The sequence below is a fragment of the Tripterygium wilfordii genome, chromosome 19, assembly GCF_013401445.1.
Source record: "Tripterygium wilfordii isolate XIE 37 chromosome 19, ASM1340144v1, whole genome shotgun sequence".
Taxonomy (NCBI): domain Eukaryota; kingdom Viridiplantae; phylum Streptophyta; class Magnoliopsida; order Celastrales; family Celastraceae; genus Tripterygium; species Tripterygium wilfordii.
The window spans coordinates 14006285-14027968 of NC_052250.1; the positions used below are offsets into that span (position 1 = coordinate 14006285).

Genomic DNA, 21684 nt, shown 5'->3' on the forward strand with positions numbered 1-21684 from the left:
TAGGATTTCATTGTAACATCTATTTAAAGGCTTCTTGCCTCAGTAATAAGCATTCTGAAATTTTACAGCAATAATTTGCAATAGAGCAGATTTTTTTACAAGCTTGGTGAGAGGCCGAGAGAGGGGAGGTGAGACTATCCAACCCTACCTGAGAGACTCAGGACAAACTGTTCTACAATTAGTGTGACGGTTGCTCAATCCTACACAAAATTTGCATCGGTAGTTTGAAAACTACATCAGAATTGGCAGAGAAGAGGGAGTGACAACAAAGAAACAACATGGTTTCTTGAAGAATCATTTTTTTGACTAATATTACACAAACCCATTTGAAAAAAAATTCAACATCTTTCAATGTGCACTTTTGACAAACGCATTAGTTAATACAAACAAATACACGAATGGAAAAAACTAAGAAATGCATAGATCCGTACCTTGAGCAATCCTAAATTAAAAATGAAAGAGAATTTAGGAGAAAATCAAACCAAATTTGATAAGAAGTCGAGTAATTCAGCCTAATAAAACCCAAAATTGATGAAGTACCTAGTATTTCAACCTCTATTTTTTTTTTTTTTTTGCGTTGACACATTGAAAGCTACGATACGAGAGCAAACAATTGTGGGATTCAGTGATATTCAAGTGAAGCCACCTTGTGCTTAGTACTTATCACTTACACAACATTCATATATTGGACCACAACAAACATACACGGCACAGTGACTTTGAGAAACAATTGTAAATTAATACAAATATGCAACAAACATTGATATTTTACATTCCATTGCATTATCAATATCAAGGATTTGCATATACAAATTGAACATATCAATTCCTTAGAATATGACATAAACAATCAGTACAAATGAATATATACTCGCAAAAAAAAAAATCATGGATTTTTTACATCCCTTGCATTAAAACGTATAATACTTATTTGAAAAATATAGATCAAACCACAATCTTCATAGGTGTGTGTGCTCAATGTTCAGTGGGAACATATAAAACACCACAATAAGGCAATGAGTCATAACAAGTGATATCCAAACTTATAAAGACATCAGTAACTTAATAGCTAGCCCTAGAGCTATAGGCGGACTAAACTATCAAATCCATGTCAAAAATTAAATATAATGCGACCAAAAAAATACTCAAGCTCTAATTTGCAAAACCAGATGTGCCCATTAGTCAAGAAGATCAAAAAAGAGAAGGAAAAAAAAGAAGAAAGCACATTAGAGTTAATCAGGAGTACTTCATGGGTAGTGAATGGACCTAGCAAAATTGCTTTTTATTTTTTCAAACCCAAAGAAACATAGTCTTCCATAAACTAACCCATGAAAACAATAACAAAAAAAACAAACAATGTATTACCTCTCAACATTCTTCACATTGAAAAGCTCCTCCTAAACCCAGTAAGTCACTTTCAGTTTTAGGCTTTAAAGTTCCAATGAAAATCAACCCAATAGCCTTTTTCCCTCTCTTTCACTGCAATGGCTCTACAATATAAATAAACATAAAGATTATAGTAGTGTGCTGCAGTCATTAACAATTAAAGAAACGACATTAGCATGGGCTGAAAAAGAAGAGCCATGTCATAGTTTAAGATGGGCACATCCTTTTGTGGATGGGGTGATCTCAGGAGTCAGATTACATCAATTTGATGATGCCAGAGAATTTGGATATTGACTTTGTGAAACAGACTTCATTGGGAGGACAAAGAACTAAGTAATTAAAAAAGTCTTTAAAGAGAGTTAATCAAAGGGTAAAACATTTTTCATCGAAATTTAAATGAACCACCTTTTATGTTAAGCTCATATTCGCCATTAATTTAAGATCGCCATCTACTTTTCAAGATACAATACAACATCCACATGCCGTTGACATTTTAATTAAATCAGTTCCAATGAAAAGCAAGCAAGGCAACAATAAGCGTAATGACAATGAAATGGACACAGCAATGATTCAAAAATCATAACATATAGGAAAATCCAAGACCTGGAGCTTCACAATTAACTCTTGCACCCATATCATCATATAACCACGCCTTTATGACTACTTCTTTTTTCTAGGATAATTCCACCTGAGATTCCAACACACTTGTGACAATCAGCCTCATAATAGTAATAAAAGAGAAGGCACAAATACGTAAATTCAATCGCACCTAAATCAAGAATTGAAATAAGATTCATGAATTCAATCATCGACATGACTTCATTTCCCCGTAGGACCGAAAACACGGAAGAAAATATAACAAAGGGATGCTAATCACTAACCGCTAAAATCCATAAAACCTTACATTGTTGCGACATGTCGCGAATCGCCGAAAGTTTCAGAAGTAAAAGAAATTGCAGAGTTCCTCTTTTGAGCTCATTCAAAACCAGGCTACCGGAAGCCCCAAAAAACCCAATTAACAGGGATCGCCAACAAAATTCTTCAATACAGAGTCGTACACTCGTCCTCCATCAACTCAGATCCTCTACCGACTGATAAGAACTTAGGTAATTCGGCCTAATCAATTGGAACTGGATTGGATCGAAAAAAAATAGAGATTTACAAAAAAAGAACCTGAGCTTTCCAATTGGCCTCGGCATCCTTCTTTTGCCGGCTTAGCGTGGAATCATCCTACAACAAACCAACGAAAGAATCACTCAAAAAAATTGACAATCGGAAATTACGAAGAAAACTTAAAATTATATGCAAAAGTTTGTCAGAGAGATAGACGAACCTGATCTTGAGAGGCGCGAGAGAAACCGGGAGGATCAGGGATGTCACGGGAGGAAGCAGCAGTTGAAACATAACTGAAATCGACAGCCCACCGTCGCCTTGAACCCATCACCACAAAGCAAAGACAGAGAAGAGAGGGTTGCCTTTTACGTTTTTTTTTATTCATGGTTTTTTTTTGGAGAATTCGTGAGCGGTGAGAAAAGAGTAGAGTGTCCACGTAGGCACAACCGTTCAAACTCCAACCGAAGGTGATGTACTGATGTGGCTAATACAGTTCGCCATGGTTCTTAACTGATGCCCAATGGACCAGAAATACGAGTCATATATAACTACGGCCCACATTAAAGTGGTCAAAATTTGGGACGAAGCCCAACAGAGCTTACATGGCTTCACTTGCCAGCCAAGCTGTTGATCTCTCGGTTCCTCCAAAGCCCCGAAAGCCCCCCACAAAGAAGCGGAAAAACAAACTGCTGCTTCCGCTGGATGTCTTCGCTCGTTCTCTCAAACCAGACCAGACTCATGTAGCAGTCCACCTCAAATTCCCTCATGTATTGGACATCTACGAGCACCCAGTTCAGCGTATCTTGTATTGCCGATTGACCCGGAAAGCAATTCTTCAGATTCAGCAGGAGAACGACCCGTTGATTGCTCAAATTCCCTAGGCTGTCACGCGGTTGCGCAAATTGTTGATGATGTCCAATTCTTCGGACTGCCAAGTCAGAATTTGGATTCCCTGATGATTTCGAATACTCTGTAGTTTTGAAAAACCCACAATTTTTACGATTGCTGGATGCCAAAGAGACTAGGCATAAGTATTTTGAAATAATTTGGCTGTTTGTGCAATTGAGAGAGTGAGGGAAAGCAAATACAGGGAAAAGGAATTGATGCTGGGGATGGAAGGTTCTCATTTCTGGTCGATTTTCCACCTGAGTTTAAGATAGGGAAGTATTACAGGATTGCTGTGTGGAAATGGCTGCGGCTACCATATAGGTCACCGTATGAGGATGTTTCAGGGTATGATCTAAGGTCATTTGATTGTTCTTCTTTGATTGGTGTTATCTTCTAAATCTCTTCGAGTTCAATCTCCTTGTATGTATTAGTTTGAATTTGTTGCAGAGAAACCAGTTTTGCATATAATTAGAATAACTTCCATCATCATCTCAATTTATTCCTAGATTGAAACTCTAATATATTCATAAATTGTATGTCCTTGTGAAAAATATGTAGAAATATAATTATATGTGTGTGGATACAGGTTTTCGTTTGTAGTGCCAGCCATAATTGAGAGGCATTGAAATTTCGTCTTATTTGATTGCTTTTCTTTTTCACATTGTTAAAGCACAGAACGAATTGATAGTTTTTCTATCAGTAGTTTCAAAAATTTTCTTAAACTGTTGGAATTTTTTTACTTCCTTCCTTAGTTAATAAGAATTTTATACCTCTATGGAACATTGGTGAGATCTTGTTAGTTTTATCAAGCAGTGTGAATTCCCCTATTTGTTTACCACTTCCTTTGATGAAGTCACTATTGGTTGTTTATAATTTTCTATACAGGTTAGAGAGGCCCGGCATGTAGCAAAGAGGAATTTCATGTTGTGCCAGTTTGGTGTTTGAGTTTAGGAGGAAATAAAGATATACTTATTTTGTAGCTCAAGGAAAGTTACAAGATGGAGAATATGCAATATGCAGACGAGCTTGCGAGGGAGTTTCTTGTGGTTAGAGGGTTTACACCCTCAAGTACTTTAGAAGTGTTTGAGATGGATTTAGGCACTGATATTGGTAAATCGTTTCAGGTGGACAAGATATTGACTTGATATTCTCAGTTTATATCCCTAAATTTCATGCAGCAAAAATTAGTTGGTCTTCTAAGTTTCTTCAAGCAATGCTTTCCTTCGTCGTCTGAGATTGGACTTAATGCTACTTTATCAAAAATGGAGGTCTCTATCCTGCGGTAATATGTAGTTTGTGCCTTGCAGTCAGGAAGGAAAGACAAAAGTTGTAGAGTTTTTTTGGAATGAACGGGAATGATTTGCTGCAGAGGAGCCCAGAATGGACTCCATGGTTTGGTAGGTTATGTCTTTTTCTTTCTATCGTGTCCTTGAAGACTCATTTTGTCTTGACTTATTTTATCCGCCATCCAATGCAGCAATACCATATTTAAAGAATCCAAGCTTTGATCCTCAATTTGCACCGAAGGAATGGCATGAAGCTTTGTGTCTTTCAGTGAGGAATTTTTTCAGTGAGATCTCCAATGGTACTCATATCCTTTTGATGGACATATCCTCTATGATGCTCCATTAAGATTTTCACTACCATAAAATGTTGGCAAACATCGTCTGCCTATGTTTTACAAAGACATAGATTCTTACCTTCATCTGCAAATGCAATATATCCCATTCACGTTGGACTTCACAATTTCAGTTATGTTATTTCACTCTTTCCTCAACTATATGTGTGTGTTTGCGAGCATGTTACTAAATGTATTATTGAGTATAAGACAGGTATTCTTTAAAAAAATTTGAGGTCACTTGAAGATGTACTTCTACATATTCCCATTTATTCTGTGCATTAAACCATACCTTCGTCTCCCTACCATTTGGTTACATATGCGACAGCATTACGCCTTACCGTGACAATAATTGATGTTTCTATTGATTGGATTTTGGAGAATATGTCCTTAACCAAACCATGAATCCCTGCCCTCTTGAAGATCAGTTCAGAGAAGAAAACAGTCAACCTTCTTAAAAAAGATGTTGAGCAACTTAATCAAAAGTTATTACAACTTCAGACTTTATTGGAGGAAAAAGAAGCTCAACTATGCCAGATGAGGTGAAATTTGGAAATGATCATTTTTATTTCTCATGGTATTCTAGTGATTTACTTTGTTGTTTTCATGAAAGTTTATGTATTTTTATAGGATGAAGACCAGTAGTGCTGCATCAGTAATGGATACAAGATTATTAAAAAGTAATAATTCAATGTCATCAAATGGACTGAGCAAAGAAGATCTTCATTTGACCAGTACTCAACAAAATTGCGCTCCTTCTACCCTAAATTTGGGTGGTATAGAGTTGGATCCTGAACAGGCTTATGGTGGACGATTTGAAACTATATCAGGATCCATTATTTTTGAGACTACTCTCTATGTTGAAGGTGGTGTTTCTGCTGGTAATACTCAAGTGCTTCAAGAAGACTCTTGTGATGGTAGTTGTCTGTTCATATAATCTCCCCTTTATGAATCAAGGATGGTTACTAGTTCTGGGATAATTCTATGCCTAATCAGTTAAAGGACTTCTTTTAATGACGGCGATAAGTCTAGAATCTAGCTGGCCTTCATGAGGTAGCTATTAATGAAAATACTTTTTCTTATTTATACATTACTTATTTACATGTAAAACCAGAAATTACGATGATTTGTATTTGTGGAAGGAGGAGTAACGTATTGCTAGAGTCCAGTGAAATTACACCATTTTAGAGTAGCCCAGGTGTTAGTATGTATATGATGAGAAAATAATAACACTTGTGAATTTGGTAGTTGATGGCTGCTAGGGTGATAAAAAATGAGAGAAAGCTGAGTGGCTGTATGTATGCTACTCAATTTTCTTAAACTGAGAAATACCATTATCACTGTTCGTTTTAGTTCCTTCGATTCTTGTTGGTTTTTCTCATGTTTAGACCAATATGTTGCACTGATGTTTAGAGCATGCTATTGACATAGTAATTACTCCAATTTATGCGACAGAGACTGGCAGAGACATGCCAGGGTGAAAGTAAAACTTCGAGTTATGATTGCTTACAAATATATATTGAACTTTGTCTTTGCATAACTCTAATGTACTAATTCTTGCACCACGCACCAAAATATTTAATGCCTCCTTCCATTTTTCTTTTTTGTCTTTTATCTCAATTGTTTTTGTTTTGATTCACTTGTATGCTGTAATTTTTTTTTTCAATCAAAGTTTTTAACTCTCAGAACACTCTTTGTAGGAGACATTTTTAGGTCACACAAGTTCAATCTGTCGATTCCCCTTATCAGCATCTGCTAACAATATAGCCAGCGCTTCCATTGATGGCACGATCAGGTACCCACTATGGAAGTACGTCATATGAACTTTTTTGACGAGAGAAATCTTGCATTGTGGGGCTGCTCTAGTCTATTCTTGTTTATATGCATATCTTCGGATTTCCTATCTACTTTTGTAGCCCACTTGTCCCAAGTCCTATCTCAAGACATACTTGCTTAATTACAGTTCTTCAACTGCTTGATTGCCTGCTAACTTTGGTTTTCTTTCCTTTTTATTCAATACATTTTTAATCAAGAATATGGACATATGAACCATCAACTTCAGCATCTAGAAATGCAACAATATATTGTGGGGCAGAGGTTATGTCACTTGACTGGGACTTCAAATCCGATCGCATGGAACGTGATGTGCAGTTTTTCATTGTATAAACATGGCTTGATATTTGGTATTTGATTAACTCATATCCTTGTTACTCTTTTTGATAAAAGCTACTTATTGGTACTGCTGATGGAGGCATCAAAGCATGGAATGTTGATGCAAAGAGGGTTGCATGCGATCTCAACACAGATGAAGCTTTTCCAAGGTATGTACTCAGTATTAGGTCTGTGATTCAATATTCCTTTGGCCTTTACATTTTGGTTGTCCTGCAGTGTCTTGGATATCAAGTGCAGCCCCTATTTTTGTTTCTGCAGCTGTATCTAGAAGGTATTCAATTTCTTAGTCCTAATCTTCATCTAAATTTTGTGCTTGGGTGGCAACGTATCCTGTATATGGCTTTTTGTTCATGATCAAATTATATTATTTCTTCTATTTCACGGATATGTTAGTTGATAGACTTCCAGTTGAAGATGATGTCTTGTCAAAGATGTGATTGACATTATTGCAGAGACTGAAATGGTTGGAAATCTAGGTGAAACTTCAGAGGAAATTTTTGTAAAAATTTAGTTAATCTTTGTTAATTAAAATACCATAACATAGTAGTGAATTATCACGTAGCTCTAAGTTACTAACAATTTCATTTTTATCTCTTATTTGTTTATACGCTTTAAAAAGGACCATTTGCTATGCCTTGTGCCCGTAGCCCGTAGTGCTCCTTTTAGTGCAACTATTTAGTCTGGATTTGGGAGCCTTACATTGACTGAGATGCAAAACATTTATTCAGGTGTCTGTAATATTATATCAGACTTAATTATTGTTGTAGAGTTGATTATACAGGAAGTGATTGCATGCACTTATATGTGAAGATACGTCCCACTAGTTGTTTTGCAGATTTATGACTTATGGGTGCATTCTCTTGTTATTTTAACTACAAATAGACGCAAGTATTAGATGTTTTTCTGATCAGTTTATTTCCATTATCTTAAAGAAACAAAATTACTGTTGGACAAGTTGCAGTGCCCTTGTTAGAAATATTTTTCAGACTTATTTCAGTTTATAGATTCTGTCAATGATGCATTCTGCAAAACTACTTTTGACGCTTCTTACATTAGTAAACGATGATGATACTTGTTCTACCTAAAAATGAAATCAGTTTGTGACATCCTATAGTGTGCTTTCGCTATTGTGTGCGTGTGTGTTTTTTTTTATTTTTTTATTTTATGTGTTTTGATATTTACATTCTCTGATTGTTCTCTTTTGCTTCCCATTTGGGCACAAATAATTATTTGGTTGTAATAACCTCTGCAGGAATGGCTCAAGCTACATTGCCACTTTGGAATTTGCGTCATTGACTGTATGGAATATGAAAAATTGGAAAGCCGTGGTATAGTTGCTAGCTTGATTGGGTGATCATCAATCATACCTTGATGATTTTCTACTTTATTGAAGACGGTTCTTCCTCTTGGCGAAGATCCACCAGCAATTACCTCCATCTGCTTCAATCACAATGGGAAGATTTCGGCGGCCTCTGCAACTGATGGGGTGATCCACATTTGGTATCCTTTTTATATATAGGACCTGATTCGATATATCCCCAGTTAAGTAGCTGAAATTTTAGTCAAAAATATAGGGGGAGGGGGGATTAAGGCTCTCTTATTTATCATGGGTGATTATGCTTATGTTCATGGAAGGACACTGATCGGCATTCACCTTAACTAGCCAAAGACATGTCCGCCAGTCTACAAATTGCCGGTTGGCCTGCACATGATTCTGCTATAAGCTCGATTCTTTTAGGGACTGATGAAACAAGCATTTTCAGTTTGGGGTCAGATTGGAGGTTAAGTGCCTTTATTCCTTTTACTTGTTTTAGTGTGAACTTTCTTCAGTACATTAATGGATAACCCAAATATATTTTGCTATGTTATGCTGAATACAATATCAAGGAACTGGTTAATATCAAGAGACTGTCGGAAGTACTTTGCACTGCTTTGTAATTTATACTTTGCCATTCAGCTAGTATCAAATTTCTTGCCAATTTATAGTTTGTGCTTGTTGATTTGCCTTTTTTTGGGGGAAAAAAAAAAGTTGTCATCTAAAATTAGCGTATAAACTAGCCTAAAATTAAAATAAGCTACTCATAGGAATAATCGGGGAGATTGTCTTCAGTTGGAGCCCTTTGTTGATTAACGTTTACCCTTTTCTTCCCGCTTGGCCTTAGAGCGTCTTTTATGAGAAATCATTGCTTGCTTGAATTCTGCAACAAGCCAAATTCCTTTTCTGCTTTGGTAATGAAGCCTCTGCACTCTGGAAGAGGAGATGAGTTGCCAAAATGGCATTGCTTGCCTGCATTCTAGTTTTAATTGAACTATCAGAAACATTTGGAAACTTCATCAACAAACAATGCAACAGAAAAAAGAGAGATGTCGACTTATATTGAATTGTTGAGTATTACACTACATTTCCTATTCACAAACAAGAGTCACCAAGTAATTCACTTTTGATGAAGAATTTGTAAATGGAAGATTTCGTTGTCAGGATACCATTACAAATAATGAGATGCATTTGTTTCCCAGACACAGAAGGCTGTTCATGTATGATCGTCTATTGAGGACCTTTCCCCCCACGAATGTTGATCATGGATATGTGTTTTCTCCTTCCCAATTATTTTACATGATTAGGTGGTTTTGACATTAATAATTTGTTACACACGTAAATGTTATAAGGGTAATAATAATTATGGAGAATAATTGTTACCATTGTTTGGTAAAGAAAGGTAAAATTTATCCAAACATTCATTACTCTTGTTTGTTACTGCTATACGTTACTGGTGTAATATCATTACATTTGTTTGTTATTATTGTAATGAACCAAATTAGAAAAAAATAAGATCATGTTTTTTTTTTATTATTGTTACGACTATCATGTATCAAAATTTAAAAAATATAGATACATATGCATATATATACACACACACGAGTAGACACATATTATATATATAAAAAAAAGTTTTTAGTGTCAAATTCTGCTTATTTTCAATTACCATGTGTGACGAGTTTTTTGGATATTTAATTAAGGGGGTAATAGGTTAGAGTAAAACTTTCTATTACTTTTTATTAGTCAGGTCCCCCACCAGTAAACTTTATGTATAAAAAATAAGCTCAATTACTAAAATTTATTACAGGAGTAAAAATTATACTAACCTAACAAACACAAGTAAACTTAAAATTTAATTACCCTTATAACCATTACACCCAATTACCTCTCTACTAAACGCACCATAAATATTATACAAACAGGTTCAGAACTGCTAAAAGTATGAACCACAGAGCCAGTTCCATAGATTTTTGAGTGCTCCCAAGTGAGAACAAGTTACAAAAAGCAACAAAGAACACAATTCCTCCATTCAATAGCATTACAAAAAACACACAAAAAGCATAATTCCTTCATTCAATAGCACATAATTCAATAACCATTACAAAACGCAAAAGCAACAAATCAACATCGCAGCTTGTGCTGAATTGTTAGGGAATCAGTCAATCACCGAAAAACAATCATTGATCAAAAAACAACACAATACTTACAGGGAGAGAATCGTGAATAATAATACGAATATGCTTGATGCCATGGATCAAGAAGAGAGGCGGTGACGATGGCAATGAAGGCCAGCAATTAACGACGACCGGTTGCAACCGAGTCGTGTAAAGTATAAACGAAGTCGATTGATAAACTAAATGGGCCTGGACAAGGAGATATATGAATGGGCCTCGTCTGGTCCAATAAACTCAACACATTGAATTGGGCCCAGCCGTCGGTCTTCAAATGAACTAGGCCTAGAGATATCCAAATGGGCCTCGTCTGGTCCCTTGAACCCATGGCCAACCGACTGAATGCTAATTGGACTGTAAACATAGGCCGTCGATCCATAAATGGGCTTGCTCAGGAAATATCCAAAAGGGCGTCACATCTAGTCCAATGAACCCAACGTATTCAAGTGGGCCATGCCCGCTAGGATAAACAGTGGTCATCGATCCCTTAAATCTTATATTGCCTGAATCAAATCCAGTTGACGTAATATTAACTTTGATATTATATATATATATATATATATATATATGAATTCTCATATGCACATCTTGATTCAAATATTGTTTGCAATGGCTAATGAGTCGTAAGGTAACTAGGAAGCAGAAGAAGAATAACAAAATACATCAAGACCACAAAGGAGAGGAGCCAAATCATAACTTAGCTGCTGATTCAACACAAGTTTTCGTATTAAATTTGGAATCTTCAATCTAGACTAGAAAACCTGCTTCAACTCTGCCAGATTTAGGCCAGTGCATTGCAGACGTTTCAAAATCCATAGTAGGTAAAGGCCACTTCATTATAGATGCCCCTCGAGCTAACGCGGCAATGTGACATGGGAATATTTCATGCACCAACTCCACAAGCATGTAAACCCTTTTCAATTCAGTTTCCTGCGACAAAAAAAAAAAAACCCATCAAGAATGCTTATAAAATTATTTTTTTTCATGTCGCAACCATCATGGAAAATTATGGGAATGTCTGATGGGTTTTTTTTTTTATATCGTAGGAAACTGAATTGAACAAGTATACATCATATCTATGTACTCTATTAATAGAATCAGCCTCTCTGCAATCATATTATGTGGAGTCTTTAATATGGGCCGTAGTTATTTATGACTAGTATCTCTGATCCATGGGGCATCAGTTAAGGACCATGTCGAACTGTATTAGCCACATCAGTACATCTACATCACCTTCAGTGGCTCATGTTCCTTTGGAGTTTGGACGTTAGGCCACCTTTACAAGATCAGCCACTCAGTCATATTATTATATTTGAAAATAGTGCAATTTTCAAAAACAATGTTTTGCAGAATCTCAAGTCAATAATGATGGAACATGTCTTTCATCTTGATTTAGTCTTGAGAAAAATCAGAGGCATATGTACGAAAGCATGCAAGCACAATAAGCATCACAAGGAGAAGAAAAATTCCAACAGAACTGTGCGAATTAATCAATAATCTGCATTTGCAAGTACCTTAGATCAACCATTTCCAACATATTGTACAACACTGTTGAGAAATTGAAAAAGGGTAGAAAAGGCCAAACGCATAAAAGGAATTTCATTGATAGAAAACACAAGGAGATAAACTTCTTACATAAAACAGAGTTTTCTAACATACAGGGCAGTAGCCCAAATATGGAGTTTGAAGCTCCCTGAAAATGGATCGAGTTTATGACTCCTCTTTTGTTTTGGGGTGCTAATCCACTTTTACAACTAAACACATGACATGACATATATATATATATATATATATATATATAAAAAGACACACCTAAACCGACTTAAACACTAGAAAGTAGAAAATAGCCACACTCATGGGTCTTCATAGTTCCAAACAAACACATGGTTCACTTGACACCACACACATATACACCAGGTGTTACACACACACATGAAGCATTTAGACTTGAACCACATCAATAGAGACATCTACCACAGCCCATACATCCTCAGCATACTGCTTGCAAAACCAGAGAAACTTGACTGGACGTATTGGGACCAAGGCCGAGACGACCTGAAACTCCAAAGCAAAATCTTCATTTTAAAAGGGCCGGCCTCATGGTTAAAGAAATAGATGGTGAACAATATGACATTCAGAGCATCATTTTTGTTTCCATTCAGACATGTTGATATCACATCAAAAGTGGAATACAAAATTCATTTCTTCCAACATTGCCTAAGCATCTCTATCATCCCATTCCCATGGCTCTCCATGCTCTCTATCTTCAATCATCTCCGTTGTTGCTCCAGCCTTTTTATCTTCAACCAACTGCTTGTGTATAGAATTAACCAAAATTACAAATTTCTGTAAAGCATATTCATTGCCTTTCATCAACACATTGGTGGGAAATATTTTGACATCCCCTGCTGCCAATCTCTGCGGGGAAAAAAAAAACGAAGAAAAGAATTTAGCACTCACAAAATTGTGTATTTATGTGAATTTAAATAAGGATGGATAGTTTTATCTTACCTTTCTATTTGTACCAAAATGAGAAATCAAATTTGCTAGCAAGGTAATCGCATCCCGAATAGGAACTTCTAGTATGGTGCGGTTTTTGACATTCTTGGGTTTGGAAGGAAGCTGCCAAGTAGATTTTTTCCACTCTTTCAATTCTTCTATTTGCTCCATTTTCAAAGGCCAATTTTGCACATCATTAGCATAAGCATGACGGTATGTATATATTTGTCCCGGCGAATGTTTGTACAAATTCTTCAATCTTATCAGGAACTTTACCCTTTCCACGGCATCCAAGAAAAAAGGAGTCTAGGATCTTTTGTATCTCCTATCAAGCAAACCCTCATGATCAGCAAGGTCTACATCCATATCTAGAGTGATATCCAACCTACAAAAAATTCATGAAAATCCAATTCACAATTAGGCTATTGCATCTCAAATAATAATTTGAGATTTTATATAGAATTACCTTTGTGAAAAATTTTCAAGTGCATGCGAGAACACTGGAAAGTCTCCATCACGTTCTTGGTCATAATGAATACTGATTTCATCGCCTTTTGTCACATGCCACACATACACCATCTATGAATTTCATAACATAATCCCGATATGTATATTTGTCACATCTTCTTTTATCTATCAAACAAAACGATACAAAAAATTAGGACAATAAATAATATAATTAAGTAATGATAAAAGTGTTGATGGTATTAGTTAAATTTACATACATGTGTCCCCATCCACACACTATAGAGTTACATTGTCAATGTTCTTCTCGAGAATAAAAACATTTTCAAGTTTCAGATTGTATTTCAAATTACGCTCAAACTACAAAGTTAAGTTGAATCACCAAGTTCCTGTAAAAAAAGAAGTAAACATTTCAATTTTTATAAAATAAGAATTTATTTCGTTGAAAAAGAAAACAAATTTAATCTAACTTGATCATATACTTAAAAGTCGTCAGAGAGTTGCAAAGCGTTTTGTTGACTCGATCCAACATTTAGATAGTTGAATAATTTATCTCTATTTTGTCTAATTTCAAAAAACTTAGACAAATTCACACATGAGAGACGTAAATTGATCTATATTGTATGGGTAGGTGCGAATTTGTCTAAGTTTTTGAAACTAGACAAAATAGAGATAAATTATTCAACTACCCAAATGTTGGATCGAGTCAACAAAACACCTTCCAACTCTCTGACTTTTTTAAGTCTATGATCAAGTTAGATTAAATTTTTTTCTTTTTCAACGAAATAAATTCTAATTTTATAAAAACTAATATGTTTACTTTTCTTTTTTTTTAACAGAAGCTATGTGATTCAACTCAAGTTTGTAGTTAAGCATACTTTGAAATACAATTACTCGAAAATGTTTTTATTCTCGAGTATTGATTGTGTAACTCTCTATTGTGTGGATTTGATACATATATGTAAATTAAACTAATACCATCAACACTTTTATCATTACTTAATTATATTATTTATTGTCCTAATTTTTTTGTATGATCTTGTTTAATAGATGAGGGAAAAGATGACAAAATATACATATCAAACTATGTTATGAAGTTCATGGATGATGTATGTGAGAAATGTAACGAAAGAGGAGATAATTATTTGTCAATTTTGAAAAAGATATTTTTGAGGATTTTTTAGGATTAATTGACGTACCAAAGGGCTCACAATCAAAAAAAAAAAAGTTCAATTCAAGTCTACTTACAATTATGTTTTTCATGAGAAAACAAAGAATTCATTTAAAACTCATTGAATTGGCCAAATGTTTGAATTCTAAAACAAATTCTTCTAATCCCTAAAAACATATTTGCTTTCCGATTCCATGAAATCCAAATATTTTGAATGAATGTCAATGGAACCCCAATATCTTGAAAACTTCTTGGTATTTAAACAAAACATAAGGGTTCCATAATTTTATCTTGATGTGTTGATTAATGTGAGACGGCTTGGATTAATCCATTGACTAACGCATTGCGTTTATTTTCATGACACATAAACAATCCTAGCATACATCTACGCATCATGACATAATATGAGAATTCAAAGTCCTAAAGTATGCATTCTAATGCAATCATCATTCACAAAATCACTTCCTAATGTCTATATGTTTCTAGCACCCTAAAATATTTATGTATGCATCTTCCATTATTTTCACTACCCTATTACAATGATTACATTTTTACAAGGATATATACATCATAAAAATACAAATACAAATATATACAAAAATTCTAATATTACCCATGGGGCCCATTGCTCTACTTCGAACCAAATCTCCAAGTATACTCTTCGGCTCAAATAGTGTCCAGCCCGATCCATGTCCAAAATCAAACAAGAGAATGATCAAAAGATGGATTCTCAATTATAAACATATAAACATATATACATATACACACATATCGGGCATATACACACATAAACCCATACATCATGCATATACACGCATACATCTACGCATCGTGCATATACACACCGTCTGTATATCACCCATATACACATATAGCATATATAAACACATACATCATAGACATATATACAATCCTAAACAGTGCCTATATAGATGGATCAAAGAATAACAAAGACCATATTTCATTCAAATCAAACTTATAAACTTCGACACACTCGGACATAAAATCAAATTTCAATCAGTATATCACATACAGAAGGCAAGAGTCTCAAATATAAGCAAAATTTCAGTCATTCATCTTAAACTTTAGAATGAAACACAAACCAACAACGTGAACCAGATTTAAACACAATATAATGGTGCAGCAAATATAAACCGATCGGATTGAATGTAGTGTATTACCTTCGGAGAACGGACAGATTAATCGAAATCTCCTTCTTCTCCTTTTCTTGCTCCTCTGTCCAGTGACTTCCTTCCCTCTTTTTCTTCTCTCGGCTCTTCTATGCAGCAGCTCTCTCTCTCGGCTTCTTCTTGTTTCTTCACTCTAATTTCTCTCTTTTTGTATGTGTTGTGCGGCTGCCCCTCTCCTCTCAACCAAGAAGCCCTCTCTCTTTTTGTAGCTCGGCGATTCTCTCCTTCTTCCCTCCTTTTTTTTCTCTTCCCTCCTCCCTTTGTTCGGCGGCTCCTCCCTTTTCTCTACCAAAAGTCCTCTCCAACCCTATTCCTTTCTCCTCTCTTTTAAACGAAAAAGGAACCACCTTTTTGTTTTGTGTTTTCCTTCTTTTTCTATACGCCACACACCACACATTTTCTTATTTATTTATTTTTTCTATTTTTATTTTTTTGTTTGCTTTTTCCTTTTTTATCCTTTAAAACCCTAATGAAACCAAAACCCTACAATTTTGGTCTTTTCCTATATTTGATCCACACCACACATCATTTTCTCTTTTTAAGTTTTTTCTTTTACTCGCTAGATATTTTTTAAGGTTTTATTTTTGACAATTAAACCAAAACTTGAGTTTATTTTGAAATTGAGCTTTAAATTTTGAATTTATGAGTCTCAGGCTTTTAAACAAAAAAATAATTGAGATTTCATTTTTCTTATATTAATGTTATTTCGGAATTCAATTTTTCATTTTTCTTTTATTATTATTTTTGATCAGAGGAAAATCGTTATTACACTCTTCTAATGAATGTAAGAATTAACATAAGCCTGAGAAAATGAAGTGAACTAGTTCAAGGTTTAAATACCAGCTGGTGCTTCAAGGCTAAGAAGCAACTGAACGGAATTCGCATCCAAACGATTTCTAACTCTTCCGCCAACCACTAATTTCAAGCGAGGCGAATCAAACACCTGAAACCCAAAAATCAAAAACTAATTCTGAACAGAAATTAAAAAGAAGCAACTTCACCTGAGCAGAGCACGTGGAGTCGCCTTCATATTGCAAGACCACCAAGGCACCGTAGATATCCGGGTCGACACCAATGACCCTTTTGGTGAAGCCGTATTTGCTCTTCATCTGTGGAAAGGTAATCATAGCAAACATAAGTACATCTCAAGTCAAATCAAACATAAGGCGTGTCAAAGTTTTTGATAAGCACCTTTAGCAAAAAATCACCAATATCCAGTAGCAGCAGCTTTGACTCAAAATAATGTGCTAAAGCCTTCGCAAGCATTTGATGATAAAGTTCTGTAAGAAGATCAACAAAATTTTGGTTAGAAATTCACTTAAATACATGTATATTTTTAACACAGATAAGCTCAATTTCATACCAGCTGGTCCTGCGAGCAAAACAGCCCTACTTGCAGGTGCGAGGTTCCGGGTGTGCTTGGAAACATCATAATGCTTTAGATGAACGTACCAGACTTGTCAATTACACAAGTGTTTTCTCACTGTTCATTGCCATCATAGAAATAAGGAGACGAAAACAAAAGAAAAAGTAAAGACGGGTGCCTTAAACAACACACATAAAAATCACAATGCCCAACTTGTAATGCCATATGAAGTTATGAAATGCTTCATGAATTACAACAAAGCCTCTTTAGCAAAAATATATAACTGAATTTTCACAATACTAAAAATGCCACCAAGAAAAATAAATGTCCACCAGAACCATGAAGAATTTTTGAAAAAGTTCTGTAGCAGTGAGGATTAGTTACCAGAACCCTAAGCCATTTGCGTCTGTCCATCTACTCAGGGTCTGCCCTGAAGCAGCCAATCCAAGCCCCAACTCGACCCCAATGCTCAACGCTGACAAAAGAAAATTATTCTGCTCCATCTCTCTGGATCACAACCACCCACACTTCTGTATAATTAACATTCAAACAAAAACACCCCACTTTGTTAACCTCCATAAAACCAAAAAAAAAAAGGCATCTTTATTTATTATCAACCCAAAAGTAACTCTCACAAACCCAATTTAAAAACAATTTAAAGCTATAAATTTGATAGATTTGCAGGAAATGGGTTGGTTTCAGAGATTCAAGAAATGATGGGGATAAGAGAGAGTGAAAATGAATGTGAAGTGTCCGAATCCTACGTTGGTCTGCGCCTTTTGACAGGTATATGACTGGCAAATGTCTATTTATAGTATTCTCCACCAATGGACGTTAAATGCTTTTCCAAATTACTGGATTATCGGGACTTTCATTGCTTTGACTAACTAGCAAAGCAAAAAAGCAAGCTAGTTTTAACTGTAACAGAGGAAGAGAGAGATTACTATGCTACTTGATATGATGATACAAATCTGTACCAAATACAAGTCAAAAAATGTAACAGAGAAGAAAGAATCAGGGTGAAAAATGGGACTAATTAGGTTACTTCAGTTCAGTTTTAACTTTTAACATGTTAGTGAGTTTCTGGGTTTAATTGGTTTTCAAAAGCAAACTGAATAAAAACCCACATACCTACAGATCTGCAATGTCGATCTGAATAAAACACTATGGCAGACTCACTAGCTAGTTTCTATCAAAAAAAAGATTCACTAGCAAAATTGTTTGAATGTATAATTTTCATTAAATACTCATGATACAACTTGACATACATATATACACAAGCTATGAAATAGCCGTTGAGGTAACAGGCATGGAAGAGCTAATAAATATTGTACACATGTAAAGTGATAATAATGATAGACCGTCAAGAGACTGCTAAAGTGGTTACATATTGTAGACGTTGAGCTCTAGCATGCTTTTGGTAAGAGAAGCATCACATTGTCTGATGGTCAAGAGTGGTCTAGGTTCTAATAGTAGAAGTATCCTTTGTGTCATTGGTAGAAACATCCTTAGTGTCATTAACTAGTTAGAGAAAACTTTACTTTGTTGCAGAGAATGTCAACCTCATGTATATATATAGAGAGAGAGCGGTTTCTTGGGTCACAACTCACAATCCTGGTAGAATTTTGGAAGAGTATCTCAGTCACGTTAGGGTAGGAATCCATGTGTAAAAAGAGTTTCTAGGAAAATCTCCAAACCAAAGGTCCAAAAGGTGAATAAGAGAGGGCTGACCGATTTTTGAGTTTCGACCCTTGTACACGACGTCGTTTTATAAGTGCTGTCTTTTCTCTTTCGTTGTACTAAATGGTCGTATTGGTGCAAGCAATCTTGGGAAGACTTTTCCGTCAAAGACACAAATATTTCAGGAAAATAACATTTAGGATTAAAAAAATTCTGTCCGCTATTGCTGCTTTATGAGATTGAGACAAAAAAGCACATTGTGTCATTGCCGATTCAAAAGCTTCCTTTTTACTCTTTTAACAATAGTGAAAAAAGAGGACTACTTGCATGGCCCACCAGTTCAGTAGGCCAACTAACGGGTGCCTATGAGTGTACATGAAAAGATGATGTACAGAGCTATTGAAATGTACAGAGGTAGCTGTTGTGACAGAGGTTGCTTTATGTACAATATAGCCGCTGAGTATGAGACAAGTTAAAGAAAGGGTGCATCACGTAACTGAAGTTGAACATGATGATATGTTATCTCCTTTAGCTACAAAGCTGTGGCCTTAATTAAGGCATAGACATTGATCGAATAGGCAAACATCGTTGGACTGCTTGTTCCAAAGACATTTCACTTTGCATTGCTTCTCATCGAAGAAGTAAACCCTATAGAAATTTATAAACATGAAATATAAATAGATACATATATTTATATATGTAAAAAGATGACTAACTACATTTATATATATGGAAATATGATTTGAGAGAATACAAGAAAGGTTTTCAAATCAAATATGTAAAAAGATGACTACATTTATATGGAAATACGCCATTGATCGCAGGAGAGGAAGAGAACTGCAGGTGAGCTCTCTCTCTCTCTTTCTCACTAAATCTGCTTCCCTGGCTATAGTGGGTTTCTTGAAGAACCAAAATTGTTTAAAATACATCATCCATACATTTTATCCAAAGGATGTAAAAGTGACATGTATGTCCCATTCTCCATATCCTTCCACGTAGCATCAGTCATTATTTCATTCTATGTCAAACGCTTGCACTCTTAGTCTCATCTAAACGACGTCTCACCGAGGCGGTGGCCGTCCTCTCCTCCAGCGCCTGCCGTCCAAATCTGCTGTGGCCGGGGTACGTTGTGGAGGCTCGGTTCAGGCAGAGGAACGCTCGCCTTTGCGCCTGTTGTCTCTCAGGCAGGCTCACGGGTCCCTCTTGGGCTCTTGCCTTGCCTCAGTCGAAGGCACCATGCACCGAAGCCTCCACGGTCGTATTTGACTAATAGGAGAAGGTGCTACAAGAGAAAGTAAGACCCGTTTAACAATCTAATTGATTAGTCTTTTTTAAGTTGGGTTTGTGGAGTGATTTGATTTGATTAACTTTATTGATTTTGAAAGAACTCACAATCATGGACAACAGTATCCTCTTCCATTATTGAAGATAACCCCTTGGAGAAAATATGAGCAAAAGGAGATTCTAACGTCAAATATGTAAATAGAGGAAAATAATGGACAAAAAAGTAATCTTCCTCATTGACCAATGAAAAGGTAGATAGCCCATTTTAATGGAGTTGACCCAAATTAAATATTTTGACCCATTGGGTGTTTTTGATCAATTAAAAGGTTTGGCCCGATTGTAGATTGGCCATTTTAATGGAGTTGACCCAAATTAAATATTTTGATCCATTTGGGTCCTCAAACATTTAAAGAGTTTGACCAAAAAAACAACCTATTTAATTTATTTTTTTTCATTATTATTTACTGGATTATTATTTCGTTCTATAACCATGACACTTCACTACATCTTTGTTTTTGATATATTCAGCCCATTTGGTGCACAATTTGAGGCAATTATTTATTGTCTTTTAACAATATATGACTTTTGTCAACCAAACAACCATTATTTGACCCGAAAATCGAGACACTTTTATAATAATTTATGATCATTTTCAAAATTTTCTTATATGAGATCATTTAGAGACACTTTGGATATTAGGTTGCGTAAATACCCTCATTTATACTTTACCTGGATGCATTTCTCCTCATTATTGTCTCTCCGTCGCGTAGTACTCTCTTATATTTCTCATCCCCACCTTTTTTTTTTGTATTAATTTATTTTATAATATTTAAGGATTAAATAATATATAATTTTATTTAAATCTTTATTTATTTATTTAATAATGCTATAATTAGTTTTATAAATTATTTATTATTTATTTTGCTATTTATTTAAATATGTTACAACTTAAATGCATGATACCATTACATGTAATTTGCACCACAATTATAACGCCATATATGCTACTAACAAAAGTTGCATCAAACATCTATCAACATTTCATTAATCATTTATGCTACCATTTATTACCACCATTCATAGGAGGAATATATATAATGTATGTTATTGTATGTTAGGATGGGTTTAAAAAAGAGAAACTGTATAAACATGTTTTCTTATTTTGATTAATACATTATTTATGCTTATTTAATTTATTTATTTGTTTTTATCATTATTATTTAGTACTCATTGACATTGTTTTTGTTTTGATCCTTCCTAATATATGTATTTTTTTTGTTCTAATTCCTTTATATTTTTTGATAAATTTAATTAATATACAAAAGTGTCTAACATTATTTATATAAATGCAGCCTGATCAACT

At 35.0% G+C, this 21684-nt stretch overlaps 1 protein-coding gene and 1 pseudogene across 2 annotated transcripts; one reads left to right on the forward strand and one right to left on the reverse strand.

Moving 5' to 3' along the window:
* Positions 1-3595: 3595 nt before the first annotated feature.
* On the forward strand, positions 3596-9145 carry LOC119985600 (annotated as a pseudogene).
* A 3325-nt stretch (positions 9146-12470) lies between these two features.
* LOC119985760 lies at positions 12471-15524 on the reverse strand. 2 transcript variants are annotated; one of them, XM_038830138.1, is made up of 4 exons: positions 15415-15524; positions 13632-13716; positions 13178-13550; positions 12471-13084 (listed from the first exon to the last, which is right to left on the reverse strand). In XM_038830138.1, exons 3-4 carry the CDS (start codon positions 13334-13336, stop codon positions 12884-12886), a joined length of 360 nt encoding a protein of 119 aa, XP_038686066.1. In that variant the 5' UTR covers positions 13337-13550; positions 13632-13716; positions 15415-15524; the 3' UTR covers positions 12471-12883. The 2 variants fall into 2 exon arrangements, with proteins under 2 accessions (XP_038686066.1, XP_038686065.1); XM_038830137.1 differs by lacking the exon at positions 13632-13716.
* Positions 15525-21684: the final 6160 nt, after the last annotated feature.

What these genes read in the sequence shown, in the direction of transcription:
- LOC119985760 (XM_038830137.1), bottom strand. Translation starts at nt 13,336, where the DNA reads ATGGAGCAAATAGAAGAATTGAAAGAGTGGAAAAAATCTACTTGGCAG. An exon ending in ATTTTGGTACAAATAGAAAG is followed by an intron (nt 13,085 to 13,177) that starts GTAAGATAAAAC and finishes TTTTCCCCGCAG; the next exon opens with AGATTGGCAGCAGGGGATGT.